The sequence below is a fragment of the Cibotium barometz genome, chromosome 24 (assembly GCF_041138505.1).
Source record: "Cibotium barometz isolate CiBa-2024 chromosome 24, ASM4113850v1, whole genome shotgun sequence".
Classification (NCBI taxonomy): domain Eukaryota; kingdom Viridiplantae; phylum Streptophyta; class Polypodiopsida; order Cyatheales; family Cibotiaceae; genus Cibotium; species Cibotium barometz.
Window position 1 is genome coordinate 7827885 of NC_141069.1, and position 17512 is coordinate 7845396.

Genomic DNA, 17512 nt, shown 5'->3' on the forward strand with positions numbered 1-17512 from the left:
CAACAAGAAGAAACCTGATAGATACCTCGTTAAGTTAGTAGAAGAAAAAGGAAACATAGAAGTGGTGGGGCAGATTAGGGATGAAAATGAGCAGGAACTTGGGGATATTGATCAACTAGCCAACAAATGGGTGGAATTTCTGGGCTCTACATTAAGTTTGAAGGAAGACTGCTCTCAAAGTCCAAGCTGAAAACAAACTCCTAGGACTGGTTAAAAAAATAGTGGAAGATGACAAGGCCAGATGGTTGGAAAGGGAACTGGAAATGGAGGAATGTTGGTTGGCTCTTCAAAAGCTTGGGAAAATATCCTAGTTGGGATGGGTTATCAGTCGAGTTCTTCATTGCATTCTAGACTTCTCTTAAAGACCTAGTGTGAGACTTGTGCAAGGGTGCCTTTGACACTAAGATCCTGGAGAAGGATTTAAAAGATAGTGTGGTGAAACTAATCCCTAAACAAGCAGCTTGTATACATATTCAATCACTCATTGTGATATATAAAATACTGGCCAAGGTTATTGCCTTGAGGATCACTCCAGTCTTACAAGAGGTTGTATCTAGGAAATAGTATGGCTTCATTAAAGGGAGATCTATGTATGACAACATCTTTACTGCCATGCTAGTTAGAGAAGTGGCCTAGAAAACAGATCAAAAATGCATTATGCTGCAGCTTGACTTGGAGAAAACATATGCTAGGATTCACTGGTCATTTGTGGGCCAGGGTCATGGAAAGGATGGGGTTTGGTAAACAGGATGGCTACATGTATTTACACTCTTACAGTGGGTGGTCAGTCTAAATTGTTGCCAAATGGAAGACTGGTGGGGGGATTTGAGATTAAAAGATCTATGAGACAGGGGTGTCCCCTGGCTCCCTTGTTATTTGCTATTGCCTCCCATCCCTTGATAGTGGCTTTGGAAGATGCATGTGATAAAGGAAGGGTGATTGGGTTAAAGTTGAAGGGTGGAGAACAACTAGTTATTCAATGCTTTGCAAATGATTCATTGCTCTTTCTAAGGGCAGACAATGACAACTTGAGGCAGGCTCTTAGGATTGTGCAAGAATTTACTAAGGCCTCTAGCTCAAGGTGCAATATTCATAAATCTAGGATAATTAGCTTGATTGAAGATAATGACTTTAACCTGGAAAGATGGGGGTGTGAGGTAATAAGGAGGGATATCAAATAATCAGACATATGGGTGTTCCCTCTCGGAGTGGAGGTGTTAAATAAGCAGTTGACTTAATTGGGCTATTGAGAGATTCCTTAGCAAGCTGAAGAAGTGGGAAGGGCCCAGGGTTCCTTTACATGACGGGGTGGTCATGTAAAGCTGAAGAAGTGGGAAGGGGCCAGGGTTCCTTTACATGACGGGGTGGTCATATGCAATGTGGTGTTAAATGCTTACATTATGTTCTTATGCCCTGTTCTTGATTTTGGTAAATGTCATTACTTTCTATGGAGAAATGGGGGGAATAGTAGAAAAGTGGCAACTTGGCTCGCTTGGGACAAGTTGAGCCTGCCTAAGAGGGAAGGTGGCATTGGGACAAGTTGAGCCTGCCTAAGAGGGAAGGTGGCATTGGGATTTTGCACTTAACCCATTCATGCTAAAGCTAGGATAGCTATGAATCTTCCTAAATGCCTACTACAAGAGGAGACTTGGACCAGGTTGGTAAGGGAACTGGTTGAGGATTTTATTTTGCTTCTTAAAGGCAGGTGGATGGGATTAGGATGGAAAGACAAGCTGTTATCTTATGCTTCCCTAAAAATTATAGGTTCTTCCTTCTGCAAGGTCTTGTGTGCTAATTGGAAGGAAGTATTGGGGCTAGTGAAATGGGATGGGTGTCCCAGAGCCACATGGAACTCTCTGTTTAGTTTGGGAATATGGTGGACCCATAAATTCACTCCCCCCTTGGCCTCTTTGGATATCAGGTTAGCTAAGAAGTTGAATAATAAAGGCATGAGGAGATTGCCTGATTGCTGGGATTGGTCTCTAGTGGGATGGAAGGAGGTGGGTCAGCTGAAAGATGAGTTTAACCTTCAACCAAAGGAACTGCAAACTGGTGAGATGTGTATTGGTGGAAGTGGAAGGGGGATGGGTGTCCATTGCCTTTGATGAAACTTGTTGACTGAAAGAGTGGACCCAGTTTAATGGAGTCAAACTAGATAAAGGGGTAATCGGGACTCTGTATATGAGGAGCTGAGCAGGAGTGAAGGGAATGTGAGGTACTGTTATAGGGATGCATGGGTATTGGGGGGACTGGGTGTTCGGAAGATTGTATGTCGTGGGACTACCAATTGGGTTTTTAGTATTATTAGGTATTGTTGCTTTGGGAGATATGGAATTCTAGGAATAGTATAATTTTTCATTAAGAGGCTTGCCAAGGGGTTGATGCACCATAGAGGCTTATTGAAAACCCTTTGGGCACAAGACCAGTGGTAAAAGTGTGGACTAAAGGAGAGTATATAGAGAAGCAATCCTCAAAAGGCTGCACCATAGAACCTATGATTTTTGCTTGCATGCAACTAGGCTGGGAGCAATCCTCCTTTGTTTGGGAGGAGGAGAGGTGGGAGCTGATATGTAACTTGTTAAACAGTGAAGTGGTTGGGGCTTAGGAAGTGATTTATTGGAGGCTTGTATATAACTGTTGACTAGTTATAATATATATTTTTCCAAAAAAGAAGAAGCCTTGTAGTAAGGCTTATCAAACCCTTAGTAAAGACTAATAAAAGCATTAGCAAGAAAGGTTGTACTTCAATATCCTGATTAATAAAATCTATGTGCAAAAAAGTTGACCATCATGGAAAATTTTAAGAATGGAAGGACACCCAAATGACATTTTGCAAGTTTAATATAGTATCTCACAATTATATATTTTACTTTGTTTAGTATAGAGCACAATTATTCATATACAACATATTGATTTTAGTCTCTTCATTAAAAACAGACTGAAATGTAAACGAAAGCCTTAACATCATGTTCTATGAACGCGCAGGGACGTCGCTCACAGATCATCCCATGCGTTACCAGCGCTTCCTGGGCAACTCTCTTTGTCTCTCTCTCTCTCTCTCTCCAGCTCCATAAATACCTACTCCTGTCTTTTAAGCAGCTATCTGTCTTCATCTCGTCACTAATTGGAGTAATTACTGCACCCTCTCCTTGGTTGTTGATAGGTGGGGCGAGCAATACCTGCAGAGATTCTGAAGTCATCGCTCAAATCCTGAACAGAAGGTGGCTTCTGTCAAGGCCAGATACGAGGATACAACCAGTTCTTGTCTCTTGCAGGCCTGATGATGACAATCTTCAGGGCCTTCGATTCTCATCCTGTAGAGAACCCGACCTCAAACGGGATAACAGTGGAATGTTTTATGTTATCAGGGATGATTTGCTTCATCCAGTCATGGGGGGAAATAAACTCAGGAAACTGGATGCTTTGTTACCCCTTCTTCGCTCTGCCGCGGTGACAGATGTGGTAAGTAAGACCTTGCAGCTTGCAGTTTTTCTGTTATGCTGGTACTTCTCAGGCTTAGGATATCGGCATGCATGCCCATCTTTCAGATCACATGTGGAGGTTGTCAAAGTGCGCATGCGGCTGCACTGGGTATGGAGAAAATGTGGGTGGGGCTGCCGGTGTATGATTTCTGTGCTCCTAACAGTCATCAGATTACTGTCAGTTTTCGCTACGCGGGGGTGTGTTTGCAGGGGGTGGTTTTGATCAGTCCTCTTACCAGTTGGGTTGAAAATCTGCATTTATACATTTGAGTGCTGTTTTTGGCAGCTGTTGCGTGTGCAGAGAATGGTCTTCGAGCTCACCTCTTACTCCGAGGAGAGAGGCTTTCCATACCAACTGGGTACAATCTGATTTCAGGAATGTACGGGGAAGTGACTTACGTCTCAAGGTCTCTCTATGCAGATCGGGAAGCCATGCTTGCTAAGTATGCAGAATCTATTGCTGAGAATGGGCCTGTAGTTTGCCTGGAAGGCATGCACGTTGGCTTTGATGCTGCCTTCAATTCAAATCTATTTGAGCAAGAAGCTTTTAGCTTTTGTCAGGCCTCAAGGAAGGTGGCAATAGTCAAGGAGGGTGCAAGTGATGCCACAGCTCTCCTCGGTGCACTACTTATTTCAAACAAGCTCTTGGATTTTGCAGTCAATACATAGTACAATAATAGCCTTATTAACTCACTTACATTATCTTGTGTAGGATTGATAAGGCTTGTAGATTACCTAGCCCAGCCATACTGTTTTGGAAGAGATCAGAACTTGCAGCTTGTTGTAGACAGTGGCACTGGAACCACAGCTGTTGGACTAGCTATTGGTATTTGGATATTGAGGTACATTGTTGATGGTTTCCTGTTTTTTCTTTTTAGGCTTGTCAGACTGCCAGAGTCTTCAGAAAACGGAGGTTTGTAATTTTGTGCATATTCCTTGTATCACTCAATCCAAAAGGCATTGCCATTATATATTTTTTGTCTTGGCAGTGGTATGACTTTACGGCAGATCTCGTGTGCATTTGCAGCTCATTCTTGTGAAGCTTTGCAAAGTAGAATTGCCAGGTAGGATACGAACTTGTTGTTTTAATTGAATGATTGTAAACCTAAGGAAAAGGTGACCAGCGTAGAAAACAAACCAAGTTGATGGAAACTCAAAGGCTTTGCCAAATGCTGGCTGCAACCTTTCAAATTGCTGCTCACGCCTGTTCGGCACCACTGTGAACGTTGCCAGATCTCTTCCTTGTGCAGCCTGTCCCTGATGGAGGCTGCTAATCTTGTTTGTACAGAGCAGGTGCTTCACACTTTTCCCCACGGAGACTGCAACTATCCTTATCTATACAACTTTTTAATGGGTACTATACAAAAGAACTGACAAACCGAAATTAGTGCGGACTCAAGGTACTGGCCTGGAGAACTTTGAGGAAGCTATGATTCTTGTTTTGAAGATAACATTGTGCCCTCGTGTTGTTAACACAAGAACCTGCAAATTTATCCTCTGACAGAACCTCCGTTAATCACCTCTTGGCAAAGTACTTACTAGTAATGAGAATCCTCTTGTACAAGCACAAGTTGAGAACCCTCTTGTTGAGAACTGTCCAATAGGATCCATGCTTAGATGGATCACTGAAACTCTTTTGGCAAAAGTTAAAGCACTCAAGAAGCTGCTTCTCAGAATCTGTGACTGCAACTAGTATCCACCTTACTATGTATGCCCAGATCAATATCCAGCAACTTTGTGTCGGGCTTTGATGCTAGGTCCTCCTTATGAACGCCATGCTGTGGAACATACTCAAGAAAATAAACTTTGTGATATACATGGATAGCAGAGTTTTGCCAAGCCATTCCTTGGAGCGTTCGTCCCGTGGGCTACCGGATATACTCAGCGGCGTGCAATTTTCTTCCTGGATGGTTACAAACAAAAAGCACTGGATCAGGCAAGAGTTGGTCATCCATAGGTTTCTTTGCAGGTCTTTGTGCTGACGCGATGAGGACGGAATGTGAGCCTTCACAATTGACGGAAAGTGGTTTCGCAGTGTTTGGGATTTGGCTACCTTGGATGAGCTTCAGTAGGTAGCTGGGACACAGGTCTTGGGAGGTTCAGGTGGGCAGTGGCACCGAAAGCTGGGTGGTCACTCTGAAGGTGCTGCAAGAGGCTTCTAGTTGAGAGGAGTAATGGGCCGATTGAAATGTGCCACTATTAACTCCAGAATATGCCAATTAGGTGGAAATGGCAAGTAATTGGCAGTTAATGATTCTGTTGCATGTTGAATAAAATCACAGCACTTTGCTATCTCCCTCTCCACCACCTTAGCACAACACCATCATATGAGAGTGGTGTATGACCTTGCATCTAATAGGCTTGGCAATATATGCCCCTGCATCTCCTTAGCTTGCAAATGGTAGCCATATGGTGATGACATGTCGTTCCCTTTTCTTTCCAGGTTCCCGTTCCCGTTCTAGAACAGCCCCCCGTTCCATCTGTCCGTTCCCGTTCCATGTGACTATGGAACAACGTGTAGCTGAGGACAGCTGCAATGCAAGTATGGGGCACACCTCACCTATGATACATGTTAGGCAGTGCGCGTGCAAGCCAATAAAGGAGCAGTTGGATGTGTGTGCAGCACTCGTGCAGGCGGTAGGTGGAGTCTGGACAGCAGTCAGCCAGGTCACATGGGTTGTGGGCAAACCTCTCATCTGGCCAATAGCATGTAAAATGGCCGAGCACTAGCTCTATTAGTGCTATATATACGCATGTTGGAAATTCGTCAAATTCATCTACATCTCTCCAGCGATTGGGGGCTATAGAGCGTTTCTCTCGCGTAAGGGCTGGTCAAGGAGGTTCTACAGCAGAGTGTGGTTGTGTGTTGGCATCTTCATTCACAGTCGTCACTTGTACTTGAAGTACAGTTGTAACACTTCATTCTTGTACATAATACAAATCAATAGTTTAGGACTCTTGTGTATGTTTGATTCCGCTGAACTCTGCTCTCAAAACCTAGCACAGACAATGCTAAATGAACAATTGAACAGTGACACCACACTAGGGCTGGACGCCCCCCCTCAATACCAAGTATATTATTGGAGTATTTTGTTTTGTACAATGTTCTTGGGCTCTTAAGCCAGATTCGCCATAAACAAAAAATATGAAAGCATGTACCAAATAATATATTCAGTGATGATTCTGTCGATGTAGAGCCTTTCCACCAACTTCCGGGCCCACACGTGTCATTGGTGTGCCTGTACTAGCACGTGGATTGCAGCCTCACGGTGATGGAAATTCTGAAAGGCATCGGAGGCCACTCCCTGCGAGCACAAAACCAAGCAGAAGCGGAGTCTTAGAAGAATTCCCGACGTGTGATCATTAATGGACTGTCATGGGCACCATGCATAGCAGAAACAAGCACTGTGGACGCTTGGAGGAACAGCCATAAAACAGCTCGTCCAGCTCCTAGAAGTGGTCGACTAGCTCAAAAAACAGGTTGGCCAAGGGCTGATCTGAGGCAGCTCAGAGAGGCCGTATAGCAACCAACTAATGATGTGGCAGGCGTTTGGGTTGCCTTAGATGAAGCAGTTGGAAAACAAGTGTGGAGGGGTGTAGCAAGTCACCCTTTTGATGAGGATCACGGATATATGCTCTGTTTTGCAAAAGGATGAGTGTATGTGCAAAAACAATTGAGAGCTTGTGTGCAGAGAAGATGGCGACCAAGCTTGCAGAGCAAGAGGAAGGAGTTGCGCATGCTCACTTGAGTGCCCACACCCACCCTTTGCTACCTGGGAGGTCACCTCCCACTTATTGGGTTGGGTCCCAGGCACTTAAATAAATTGTCTACCCAAATTTTAATGTGTGTGGACCCAAGATCATCTAGTGCATTAATACAAAACCAACTAGGGTTCCATAGGAATATACCTAGTCATAGCATGGGCAAAATTGGTATTGGAACTCCCCTGCGCACTGGTCGTCCCCCCCCCCCCATCCTTCGTGTTTTTGTGCTTGCTCCATCTGCACCCTGCGCCCCTTTGCCCCTCGTCAGGCCTTCGCACTCCTTGCCTCTGCCTCTGTCCAACTTGATTGTGCGCGGCCGGCCTGTCTTCTGCCCGCCTGCCCCCCTCTGAGCCCGCTTCCCTTCTCCTCTTGCACGCCGCCCTCTTGCACGCCGCCTCGGGCCTTCTCCCGTCTCATTGTCGCCTCCCTCTCCCCCCTTGGACCCCCCTTTTTTCGCCTTGCCTCCTCTTCGAGCCTCCACCCTGCTTCCCCTCTCCAATGTTTTCGCAACAGGTTTTCAGCATTTGGATTGCTTCATTTCGGCAGGTGTTGGCTTTCTTTGGTCTTCAGCCTTCCAGGACTCCATGACAGCAGCTCTTTCATCTTTGATTGAGGCCACCGCCCCTTGCCTCTTCTCCGAAGCGGACCTCCAGCTCCATGCTTCATTAGTAGCCTCCCTTGAAGCCTCTACATGGGTTTGCAAGATTGTGGAGAGCCGCCCAGCGTGCAGCCAGCTTCATGACTTGCTCCAAGCCAGCCTCCTTGGTGAGCTAGGCAAGGTCATAGACATCCATACCCTCGGGCACGGCTGAAGTTCGACACCCCAACAACTTTGGACCGGGTGCTTTAGCTAAGTCCCATTACGTTACCCACGGCTTTCGCACATTGGCAACATGGTTTTGATCCCACCCTTGACCCTCTTGTTGGAGTATTGAGATTCCTGGTCATAGTGTGTTTTCCAAGCCTTAGGAAGGAGTACCGTCCGCTTCTCCTTGTCATTGGGCAAGTGTTGGAATCCCCACAAGCGATAATCGCCTCGATGTTGGTGCTGGCACGGGTGGCTTGTAACATGCAGCGGAAGTATTCGTAATTTGAGGATCCTGTCACTCAAATGCTCACACCGTCTTCTGTATCCTAAGTTTCGCGAGTTTAGCAATCCACTTAAGACTTCAAACTTTAAGAGATTTGAGAGAGAGAGAGATGGAAACTGTACACCGTATAGGGTCCCGAATTACCCACTGAAGGGCCCCTATCCCGTTACCGGAATAGTATTTGCTTTATTTCTTTGAAGAGATTGACGGTGGACTGACGATAAGCCAAACGCAAGATCTAGGAAGACCAAGAGTCGGGCTGAACTGTACACGGTTGTAGAAGCACCAATGATGTTCAATCTCGAGTCTATGCACTCTTCCCAATGAATGTAGGAAGGCTGTAAATCTGAGGCTGAGAGAAGGGGCTGATTGGGGCTATTCTAGAATATGTATGGATGCTGAAAATGAGTTTGAATGCTGAGTTTTACCTTCACCAAGTGGCTGTAGCAAAACGATGCATATGAGAGTGCTGAAAACTGTCTGTATGCTGAAAATGCAAGGGGAACTGAATGCTGAATGCTGTAGATGCTGCATTTTACTGCATAGAGGCTGAATTGCTCAAGCATTGATGCTCCTAGATGCTGATGAGGAAAACGCTGAGGTACGAGGTGCTTATGCTCCTTGTGCTGAAGGCTCTAGGCGATGAGGTCTTCAATGCTGATTATGATCTGGATGATATGCTGAGCTATTTATATGGATATGGGGTGCTAGTCTGCTAGCTACAAGGCTGGCCGACTGCACTTGTCCAAGAAAAATATATAAATGATGTAAAAAATGCCCAATAAATGCTGAAAAATATGGGAATAATATTGGATAAATACTAATGTCTGCTAGATGATATCTAAAGGCTTCTGCAATGGTCTAGATGGCCTACATGCATATGGAATGAATGCTATGCATAAATGCACGCATGTCTCAATGCAAACTCTAAGGCTTCTACTGACTCTACATGCATGAATGCATCTCTTCAAGTGGGTTAAGGGACTTGGATTGACTGACTGACTGTCTAAGGGTGAGAATGACCTATGTAGCTCGTGCCTGACTTGTCCTGGACTGAGGATTACAATGGAGTCACGGCGTATGACAATTATCATCCTAAAAAGGTACTAATAATGTACAATGTTGCATTGATGATGATGAGCTATCTTGTCACCATGCACTACAGTGCAAAGTGCATGTGACATTCCCTCTTACTTAGCTTGGCGACAGGTTCATGGCTTCCAAGTAGTTCGCCAACAATTGGGGGTACTCTTGAAAGAACTTCTCGTCTAGCCAAACGGTTTTGTGGGTACCTCGATCTTGGAACTTCGTATAGAACTGACGTATCCGTCGATTGGAACCATGCTTCCAACGATGAAGAAGGATCTGCTTAGGCTCGATGACTTCTGCTTCATCTACCACGTCTGGTTGCTGTTCATCTGAAACATCAAAAACTTCTAGTCCAACATATGGTTTTAGCCAAGAAACATGGAAAACATCATGCATCGTCCAACTGTTACACAACTTTAACTTCGTGGAGACATCACTTAACTTTTTAACTATTGGGAAAGGTCCAAAACTATGGAATGAAAGCTTGGGACAACGTTTTCCCACTTGTTTCAATCTCTGTTTCATGATGCACAAATAGATCCAATCCCCTTCCTTGAAGTGGACATCTCATCTAGACTTATTTGCGTGTCTGCTATAAGCTTCCTGTGCTTTGGTCAAGCGGTCCTTGACTAACTCAATGATTTCGGAAAATGCTTTCGTCGTTTTATTAGCCTCAAGAGATGGAGACACTAATCTCGTCAAAAGAGAGGAGAAACGGCGACCAAAGGTTGCTTCATACGGAGTCCATCCGACACTGGATGAATGAGTATTGTTCAAGATGGCTTGGACCAATGGAAGATAATGTTCCCATTTGGATTGCTGGTCATGACAATATGACTTGAGAACATCAAAGGCCAACTGGTTATAGATTTCTGTCTGGCCGTTTGTTTGTGGATGGAATGCACTAGACAATTGTAACTTAGTTCCAAAGTTTTCGAATAATGTCCTCCAGAAATGCGAGGTAAACTTGGAATCTCTGTCTGATGTAATGGTGCTAGGCAAACCACAAATTGGATACCAATGCTTGAGAAAAAGACGGGCTACGTCCTCAGCTGGCCGTATGCTTGCATGGGATGAGCATGCAGAACTTATTGAAGCGATCCACAATGGTACAACACTGAGTGTTACGGGATCCGGTGGATGCTGGTAGAGGCCCTACAAAGTCCATAGATATGTCGATGAAAGGTCCGTCGGGGATAGGCAAAGGTTGAAGTAACCCAACCTTCTTTGTATGTGGAACCTTAACTTTTTGACAAATCTTACAGGCTTGAACATGTGAATATACATCACGCCTCATTTTTGGCCAATAAAAGGACCGTTCTAATTTCTCGAGAGTAATGTTGGTACCTCTTATGTTCTCCAACTAAGGAGTCATGGGCATCATGGAGAAGAGCTGATTGCTTTTTTCGAATGACAGAGACGGTTCTTGAAGAACAACCAACCGTTCTGCACTGAAGAATGGCCAGGCTCAGAAGTGAGGGCCAAATTATACTGAGTACCAAACTTAGGGGAGTTGACATACTGGTCTTTCATGCTATCTAAGTCCTTTCCCGTGATTTCGAGAATGGTAGACTCTTGAACTGCCTGGATGCTGGCCTTTCGACTAAGAGCATCTGCAAACTGGGTTATGCTTACCAAGGATGTACTCGATCATTCCTCCAAATTGTTGGAAGAGTTGACTCCACCTGGCTTGCTGATCACTCCACTGGGCACTTGGCATGGTTTGAAGCCACTTAAGTGCTTGGTGGTCTATTTTTATTGTGAAGACCTGTCCATAAAGAAAAGGCTTCCAATGTTTGAGCGCTGTGATCACACCCAAAAGCTCTTTGTCATAATCCGAATAATTCTTTTCGGCGACTTCCAACTTTCTACTGTAGTAGGCCATGGGTCTATTGTCTTGCTGGAGAACTGCACCTATGGGTACATCGGTAATGACCTCAAAAGGTTCATCCCAAGATGCTAACTTCAAAACAAGGCAGCTTTCTGGAGTGCACGGAATGCATCAAGCGCCTTGCCTGTGTGATTGAGACTTTTTGTTTATGAGTCTTCACGAGCAAGTCGATGAGAGGTGCTGCAAGGTTGGAAAGCTGGTGAATATGGGTGCTCTAGGCTTGACAAAGACCTATGAAAGAACGGATCTCTTGGGTGGCGGTCTGAGGGATGTCCCAATCTAAGATTTCTTGAACCCCAATCGAATCCTATTGGAACTGATGATATAGACCAAGTATTGAACCTCTTTAACGCCGAAGATAGACTTTTTGGCGTTTATGTAGAGCCCATTATCTCGCAAAAGTTGCAAGACTTTCTCCACATCTTTCTCATGCTGCTCCGTAGTGGCTGAGAATACAAGTATGTCATCAAGAAAGATGAAGACACACTTAAATCTTGGACATCATTTTATTGAAGTTTGTGGGTGCATTTGTAAGCCCAAAAGGCATGACTACGAACTCGTAGTGACCATGCTCTGTCCGGAAAGCTGTTTTTGGAATGTCAGCTTCGAAAATGCGGACCTGATGGTAACCACTCTTGAGGTCGATCTTAGTGAAAAATTTTGCACCGTCTAAACGCTCCAAAATGTACTCAATCCTTGGCATAGGAAAATTATTCTTAATGGTGAGTTTATTCAATGCCATGTAGTCTACACAAAGGCATGCAGACTTGTCCTTCTTTTGGACAAATAGAATGGGTGCAGCAAATGGTGAGAAAGAAGGCCGAACGAATCCGGCACGGGGAGCTCAGATAATTGTCTTTCTAGCTCGCCCTCTAAAGTCTTGGAAAGACAATAGGGGAACCTGCTAGGAGGTTATGATCCAGGAACCAAATTGATATGATGGTCCTCAAGATGTGATGGAGAGAGATTGGGCGGAAGATCGTCCCTTAGCATAATGTCCTGATGTCTGGCCAGGAGGTATGCTAACTGTGGGACTGAAGATGAGATAGGGGCTACCGATGAGGTAGACACTGTCTGAGCACGAACATAAAGTAGTGCCCCTTCCACTCCCTTGCGGATAGCTCGTGGGGCCTAGAGGTGCGAAATCAATGGGATGCCAAGAATTCTTCTATCCCCACGAATCATGATGGGCTCAGGAAAACCTTTATAGCCCCCAATCGGAAATAGGCTCATATTGTCGAAATCACTGGATTCCTAAGATCATGTCACACCCCAAAAGAGGCGAGACAATGAAATCTTGTTGGATTGAGGCCTTCTGAACTTCAAAGGCAAACTGTTGTGCCTTTTGAGATATATGGGTGCGGAGACTAGGTGTGAACCCGTTCACATCCAAATTATATGGTACTAATGTGCATCTCATTTTGTTAGCCAATTGGGGAGAGATGGCGTCCTTAGAATTGCCCATGTCAAATAGGACCACAAACTGCTGGCCCTTGGCAGAGCCATAAGCTCGGATGAGGCTTTTCTGTGCAGCATCACTCTCGCTTAGCATCAAATACCACGGATGGCATAGGATGCATAGAAGGTAAGAGCTGAACCGCATTGGTGGTAGTAGGTGGGGCTAGAGGAGCGGCTACTATGGCAGAAGGTGCTTTGGAGGCTTACTCCGCTTGCCATTTGTGGCAATCCTTCTTCTTACCATGCCCTATGATATGACATAAAAAACATCTGTGTTCTGATTGGTATTTCTTTTGCTCCTCTGGAGGAAGATAACCTCCAGTGATGCCTGCTTTAGCGTTTTCATTAGGGGTTTTCTTAGGCTTAGATTCTTTATCCTTCTTACCCCTTGAACTGGAGCTATTATTGCCGTCCTTCTTAGCATCTTTAGAAGATGCATTACCTTTCCCTGGCTGCACAGTAGATTGCTGCTGTTGGGGTTCGGTACTGGACTGTGATGACTGCTTGGGCTTGCCTCCGTTAATCTTCATTTCTTCATTTTGAGCGAGAGTCAAAGCCCGGTCATAGGTACTGGGTTCAAAGTTGCGAACTGTGAACCGTATGTTGGGATCTAATCCATGAATGAATTGATCCATCTTAGCCTGCTCAGATAGCCCTAACTGTTGTGCTCAAGTGATAACCTTTCCGGAAAACTGAAGTACTGGAGACCCGTTCTGTCTGAGTCCATAGAACTCATCTGCTAGGCCGGTCATATATTGGGACGGGAGGAATCTGGTCTTAAGGTCATGAACAAATGTATCCCAGCTAAAAGCTGTGACACCTGTGGTCTGGTCTGTATGAAGACTAGACCAATGCTGCCACCAAGTGACTGCCTCACCCGTAAGGTGGGGAGCCGCTACATGGACTCTATCCTGAGGATCTGTGATCCTAGCTAATGGAAAATGAGCAGTAAATTGATGATTAAACTGATTAATCGCTAAATGATCACACTTACCATCATACTTACTAAAATTCGGTTGACTTCGAATGACGGTAGTCGATGTCACGGGCTGCTGGTTGGTGGCACCTGAGGCTAGGGAAACTGAAGAGAGGTGCTGGTATCTAAGATCCATGGCCTCCTTTTCCCTTTGGTGCTCGAGGAACATGCGTTCTCGATCAAGCTCTCACTGGTGCTCCCGGGCGACGAGTTCAGCCTGACGTCGGTCTTCTTCAGTCTTGCGTTGGGCTTCCTCATAGTCTCGTCTATCTGATTTTTCTTGCTGCCGATGCGTATGAGGGTGCTGAAAACTGTCTGTATGCTGAAAACGCAAGGGGAACTGAATGCTGAATGCTGTAGATGCTGCGTTTTACTGCATAGAGGCTGAATTGCTCAAGCATTGATGCTCCTAGATGCTGATGAGGACAACGCTGAGGTATGAGGTGCTGAATTCTACAATCGCTTTATGCTCCTTGTGTTGAAGGCTCTAGGCGATGAGGTCTTCAATGCTGATTATGATCTGAATGAATAAATGGATGATATGCTGAGCTATTTATATGGACATGGGGTGCTGGTCGGCTGGCTACAGGGCTGGCCGACTGCACTTGTCTAAGAAAAATATATAAATGATGTAAAAAATGCCCAATAAATGCTGAAAAATATGGGAATAATACTGGATAAATACCTGATGACTGCTAGATGATATCTGAAGGCTTCTGCAATGGTCTAGATGGCCTACATGCATATGGAATGAATGCTATGCATAAATGCACACATGTCTTGGTGCAAACTCTAAGGCTTCTACTGACTCTACATGCATGAATGCATCTCTTCAAGTGGGTTAAGGGACTTGGACTGTCTAACTGATTGTCTAAGGCTGAGAATGACCTACGTAGCTCATGCTTGACTTATCCTGGATTGGTCACGGTGTACAACAATTATCATCCTAAAAAGGTACTAATAATGGACAATGTTGCAATGATGATGATGAGCCATCTTGTCACCATGCACTGCAGTGCAGAGTGCATGTGACATGGCTAGAATTGCTTCACTCCACATTATCATTTTTTGTCCGGAGACAGTACTGTGCATGTCATCTCTCTTCGATGCCTCCAGGGGGATCCCATTCTTCAGCGGGTGGAGTACTTAGGCCTTCCACGCTAGTGTTTTATTTGTTGTTCACATGGATGACCTTGCTAGAGCTTGCCCTCGTCGCCAGGCTAGGCGAGCTACACATGCCGGTTCAGGCTCCTTCCCCTCGATAGAGTGGCGAGAGGAGACTAAGCGCCCCAGTGCCACCTCTTCCTTTTTGGTGAGACAGAGCCCCAACACCCTACCCTCAACTACGAGGATGGGGGTAGGTGGTAGATGACTGGTGCAGACGCCCTGCTATAACAGCATATGCCGCCGCTAGGTGAGATGAAGCTTGAAGGGGCTGAGGCGGAAACGGTTGTCTCATAGAAATGACTACCAAATAATAACCCAAGGCATCACTTATATAGTGATAACTATCGCTATAAATAGCTAACCTTTTATAGATAGCCCATAGCCTAGTTTATTAACTTTGAACCTTAGCCCAGTGTATTTGCCTGTTATCTCTTAATCCCAGGGCTCCCTAACCCTGCTAGGCCTGCTAATTGGAGGTACGTAACATGGATGGACATCATATGAACCCTTGGAGGCCAGGGGGAGAAGTTGTGAGGCGGCTCTGAGCGTATGCAGAAACGCCAAGAGGCTTTTCTGCAGATTAGGAGCAGCGGTCCTTTCCTCAAGGTTTGTATGAGATAGCCTTCATCTGAAAGCGACAAACCAACGAGAAAGAGCTTATGGGTAGGTATCCTATGTTCCGTGGCAGGCAGTCACACAAAAACAGTTCACGTGAAAACATTTCAAACATATCTGCGTGTGCAACCTTGGTATGAACAAATCTCTCGAGCATGGAACATGTAAAGGAATGCACGGAACTGGGATCCCAAATGCTTAGATCCATGCACTAGCCACAAAACAGGCTCGAAAACTGGGATCCAGGACATTTGGATCGACACAATTGGCCTCAATACGGGTGGATCAAAGGTTGCCTGGTCCTTGTAAAATGGTATGAGAGTGGAGAGGACCATTTGGGTGGCCAAAAGGTCATGGTGACAACGGCTTCCTAAAGTGGATCCATGAGCCCATCGACTACGCCATGCCAAAGGTCAAGTTGTCACGTGCACACAACGTGCCATGCTAATCCCTGGTTTAGGCAGCAGTGTGAGCTTATATACACATTTAATGTCATGTTTGGATATTTATTTGTCCAAAGTAGCAAGCCAACAGTACATTAATAGACCAGGCGACTTGCACATGAGGAGCCTATAAAAGGCTAGGCCAGCTTTCAATCATAATCATTTCTCTCCCTCTTGGAGATTGGTTATAGGTAGTCATATTGGCCAAGAATACATGTAACCTTTTCATGTGCATATTACATACATTGAACACACAGCTCATTTGTCACCATTTGGTCCATCTCCATATCTGGAGCCACTTCTATGGGATTGTCACTCCATAGAGCGGCCAGATTTGTACCATGTTCACATGAGGCTAGGCCAGTGCTCAATGTGAAAGGGTCAGTTATCTTCTGTCACATGGACGGGAAGTTTTGTGCCACCCGTGTGTGACCAGTATTATGCCATATGGACGGGAGCCTGTTTGCTGCCACCCATGTATGACCAGAATTGCATCTTACCCATGGGACTGTCACTCCATGATGGTAGGATTGATATTTGTGCCGACCTTGTCTATGGGATTGTCACTCCATAGGAAGGCCCGTGCCAGGATGTGTGTTTTGCCTATGGGACTGTCACTCCATAGGAAAACTAGGACTTTACATTTCTGTCGCACCAGTTTTGTGCCTGACAAGAAATCCTTGTACAAGTTTCATGAAAGGGAGATTTCGTTCATTACATGTGCACATGCATTTGTGTTTGTATGCATAAACTTGTCTTCGCATGTCTTGTTTTCGTGTGTTTGCCTGCTATGACATGCCAGTACACTGGACGGGGATGCCCCCAGTGTACCGTGGGTGTGCTGTCTGCTGACGAGGAGTTGTGGCGTGTGAACAGGTGGTAAGTATTGCCCTTGTTGGCCTTTTCTAATGTAAAATTCATAAAGTCATGTAAATCTTAATGTTTATAAGGTTGGATGTTCACACACCAGACACTTTCTAGTGTGGGTGCCCATGAGCTAACCTTTGATTAAAAGTTTAATAATATTTAAAGCAACTATTGCATAGGCAACTTCTCTTTCCCCACACGTGGAAGATATGGAGGGGGGGTGGTTGATGAAAGGGTAGGCGACTACAGAAGTTGTGGTGGGGAGAGTTGATTTTTGGGGAGTTTTTTTTGTACCCGCCTCTTGTACAGCATCCGCCTGCTGTACTTGCCTCCAGACTCCACCCGCCTGTTGTACCTGTGTTGTACCTCCAGACTCCACCCGCCTGTTGTACCTGTGTTGTACCTGCCTGCAGACTGCACCCGACTGTTGTACCTGAACAGTACCTGTCCCCTGTGCTATACACGCATGCTGTACTTGCCTCCTGTGTTGTACACGCCTGATGTACCAAATTTGTACCTGTTGAACTGTACCTGCAGAGATGTACTTGTTGTACTTGCATCTGTATCAGAAGTACTAATTGTACTTGCTATACTTGCATTTGTATCGGCTGTACTTGCTATACCGACTGTACCTGTTTGTACCTGTTGCTTACACTAATTAGGAGTAC

The 17512-nt window shown here is 45.2% G+C and overlaps 1 protein-coding gene across 5 annotated transcripts in view; it reads left to right on the plus strand.

The window, feature by feature from the left end:
• The first annotated feature begins 2911 nt into the window (after positions 1–2911).
• The window catches only part of LOC147624868 (Pyridoxal-5'-phosphate-dependent enzyme family protein), a 28183-nt gene continuing 13582 nt past the window's right edge, over positions 2912–17512 (plus strand). Inside the window, exons 1-6 of one of the 5 annotated variants that reach the window (XM_086818102.1) lie at positions 2912–3042; positions 3164–3462; positions 3549–3591; positions 3769–4101; positions 4195–4324; positions 4472–4546. In XM_086818102.1, coding sequence (XP_086674228.1) covers positions 2967–3042; positions 3164–3462; positions 3549–3591; positions 3769–4101; positions 4195–4324; positions 4472–4546 — 956 coding nt within the window. In that variant the 5' untranslated portion in view covers positions 2912–2966. Of the gene's footprint in view, positions 3043–3163; positions 3463–3548; positions 3623–3768; positions 4102–4194; positions 4325–4471; positions 4547–17512 lie in introns of those variants that run through there. The other 4 variants (XM_086818103.1, XM_086818104.1, XM_086818105.1 and 1 more) reach the window with 4 other exon arrangements.